The sequence below is a fragment of the Poecilia latipinna genome, unplaced genomic scaffold (genome assembly GCF_001443285.1).
Source record: "Poecilia latipinna isolate Pla-1442-1.1 unplaced genomic scaffold, P_latipinna-1.0 Scaffold1870, whole genome shotgun sequence".
Classification (NCBI taxonomy): Eukaryota; Metazoa; Chordata; class Actinopteri; order Cyprinodontiformes; family Poeciliidae; genus Poecilia; species Poecilia latipinna.
In genome coordinates, this window is record NW_015114486.1 from 99727 (window position 1) to 102313 (window position 2587).

The following is a 2587-nucleotide window of genomic DNA, read 5'->3' on the forward strand; positions in this document are numbered from 1 at the left end:
AGTTTAACTGCTTTAGAGTTTTTTCTTGCTGTGCCGCTTTTAGCCAGCAGGTGGCGGTAAACCCGCCTGGTTGCAAACTGAAGGCTTCACCTCGGGCCGTCCAGGTTGGTCTCGTACGGGTTGGTCTCAGCGAAGGCGGCGTCGACGCTGGAGCTCCTGCTGACGACACACACACACACACACACGGTTCAGCTCATGCTGACCAATCAGCAGACGGCTTCATCTGAAACATTGCCCTGCTAAAAGTGGTCTAGTCCAATCAAACTGGGCCTCAGCTGTCTGTTTGTGCTCCACAGAGGCGATGAAGATGAAGTGATGAAGACGAGTTGTGACTCACCTGCTGGACTCACACCAGACCTTCTTCACCAGCGCAGCGATGAAGGTGAGGAGGAGGAAGCTGCAGACGGCGACGATCCCCGTCAGCCACTGGGGCAGCAGCCGCTCCGACTGGCCGGCCTGGTCTGCAGGCAGAGGTCAGAGGTCACCAGGGTCATGATGGTTAGCCAATCAGAGTGGAGCGGTACCGCAGCGGCGGTTCTGACCCGGTTTCTCTGGAACCGGTTCTGCTGACCAGAACTCTGCTGGCTGGTGACCTTTGACCTGTGGCCAGAACTCCAGGGTGAACAGCAGCAGATCTGGTTGCTTTAAATCTGTTCATAGATCTGCTGCAGTTTAACTCCTGAAACCAAAGATCTACAGGGGGACGGTTCAGCTACACTGTAAAAAATCAACAGCAAACTAAACATTTAGTTTTCAAAGTAAAAGCCCGTCCTTTGACAGGAAACGGAAGAAAAATCTAAACGTTTAGCGACTCTTCAGTTTAAGAGTTCCACAAAACTCAGCTTTTATTTTGATATTCCACTTCCACTTATCGGCAAGTCAACTTGCAACTAAACTAAATGTTTAATTTAGTATGGAAAATAAATATTTAGTTTTAATCTAGATATTTAGTAAGCAGAATTTAAAGTTGGTTTAGATCAAAATATTTAAATATTAAATATTTAATTTGGAGCTAAATGCACTGCTCAAAAAAATAAAAGGAACACTCAAATAACATCCTAGATCTGAATGAATGAAATATTCTCATTGAATACTTTGTTCTGTACAAAGTTGAATGTGCTGACAAGAAAATCACACAAAAATCATCAATGGAAATCAAATTTATTAACCAATGGAGGCCTGGATTTGGAGCCACACACAAAATTAAAGTGAAATGTTCCCTTTATTTTTTGAGCAGTATATTTAGCTTAGATGCAAACATTCAACTTCCTAGCTAAATATTATGTTTGTGAATGAAATATTTAGCTTAGAACTGACATTTATAAAAGTAGGGATAACATGGTGAGTTTTTGAATATTCAGTGTTTTTGAAAACTCAACACTCGCAGGTTTTTCTCTATGAAAGGCTAAATTAACCAAATTATTGCTGTTAATTTTTACAGTGTAATTTTACAAACTGGACCCCATAAATATTCTGTTTTTAGTTGTTATGTTCCTGGTTCAACAGATTAATGACTGATCGGTTTATTGTTATATGATCATAATAAACGGAAAAGATTCTTCCTGGATCAAAGTTACGTTAAAACTTTGCGTTTAAATATTTTGGTTAAAAACAAAAGTTTCTTAATTTTTATTCCATTTTTTTATATTTTAACGCTAAAACTGTTTCCTGCTTTAGACTTCAGATCATTTTTTACCGGATTGGATCTCAGAACCTCCGTTTGAATCCCGCCCCGCAGCTTTTCTCCCGGCCACCTGTCCAGGTAAAGCAGCCTACCTGTCTGGGCCGCCGCGGCTCCGACCAGAACCAGCACGCAGGACGTCAGTTCGGTTCTTCCCATCTCGGCGTCTGAAACAAACATCTGAGAGCTGCAGGTGTTCCTGCCAAAGCTCGGACCATTTCTGTTAATCTGTAACCGGGCTGTTATCTGCTCCACTGCCTCGGCCCGACGTGCTGCTGCGGCCACAGAACCGGAACCAGAACCAGAACCGGAGCCGAATTCCTGCTAGAAACCGACTCAGAGTCGCAGCTTCTCTGCACAAAGTTTACCTGCAGAAAACCGGAGACGCTTTTAGGATGGTTTTCAAGCTACCTGCGGCCCGTTGTCAAGGCAACCAGATTATCGCACCATAACGGCATCATCACGTTTACTGAACCGGAACCGAGCCCGGTTTGGTATCACAGGGCGTGGAAACACGTGCGGATGAGCGGAAATAAGACTGGGATCGATTAACATCCGAACATTTCTGCTCCAAATCAGGAAAAATATTTCAGTTCAAAGCTGGAATTAAAACCTGCTGCAGTTCCTGAGCTGCAGATGCAGAGCGATTGTTTTACTCGATTTATATGAAACATTAAAACCCATCTAAAAATGCCCAGTGTTTCCATCCAATCACATTCTGCTCTGATGCCGGCAGAATATATGAGCTCCATCATTCTGGTTCTAGTTGCTAAAAATAGACACAAAAAAAAATCCAGACCAAGAAAATAAACAGTTTACCTCCAACGTCTCCATTTATTGAAGATTTTTCTATTAACGAGGTTATTTGTAAGGTAAGGTAATTTTATTTATACAGCACATTTTCAG

General features: G+C 42.8%; 1 protein-coding gene across 2 annotated transcripts in view; it reads right to left on the minus strand.

The window, feature by feature from the left end:
- Positions 1-2256, minus strand: part of pdzk1ip1 (PDZK1 interacting protein 1) — a 6710-nt gene extending 4454 nt beyond the window's left edge. The window contains exons 1-3 of one of the 2 annotated variants that reach the window (XM_015014984.1): positions 1777-2256; positions 338-461; positions 91-156 (exon numbers count right to left, since the gene is read on the minus strand). In XM_015014984.1, coding sequence (XP_014870470.1) covers positions 91-156; positions 338-461; positions 1777-1861 — 275 coding nt within the window. In that variant the 5' untranslated portion in view covers positions 1862-2256. Of the gene's footprint in view, positions 1-90; positions 160-337; positions 462-1776 lie in introns of both variants that reach the window. The other variant, XM_015014983.1, reaches the window with a different exon arrangement.
- Positions 2257-2587: the final 331 nt, after the last annotated feature.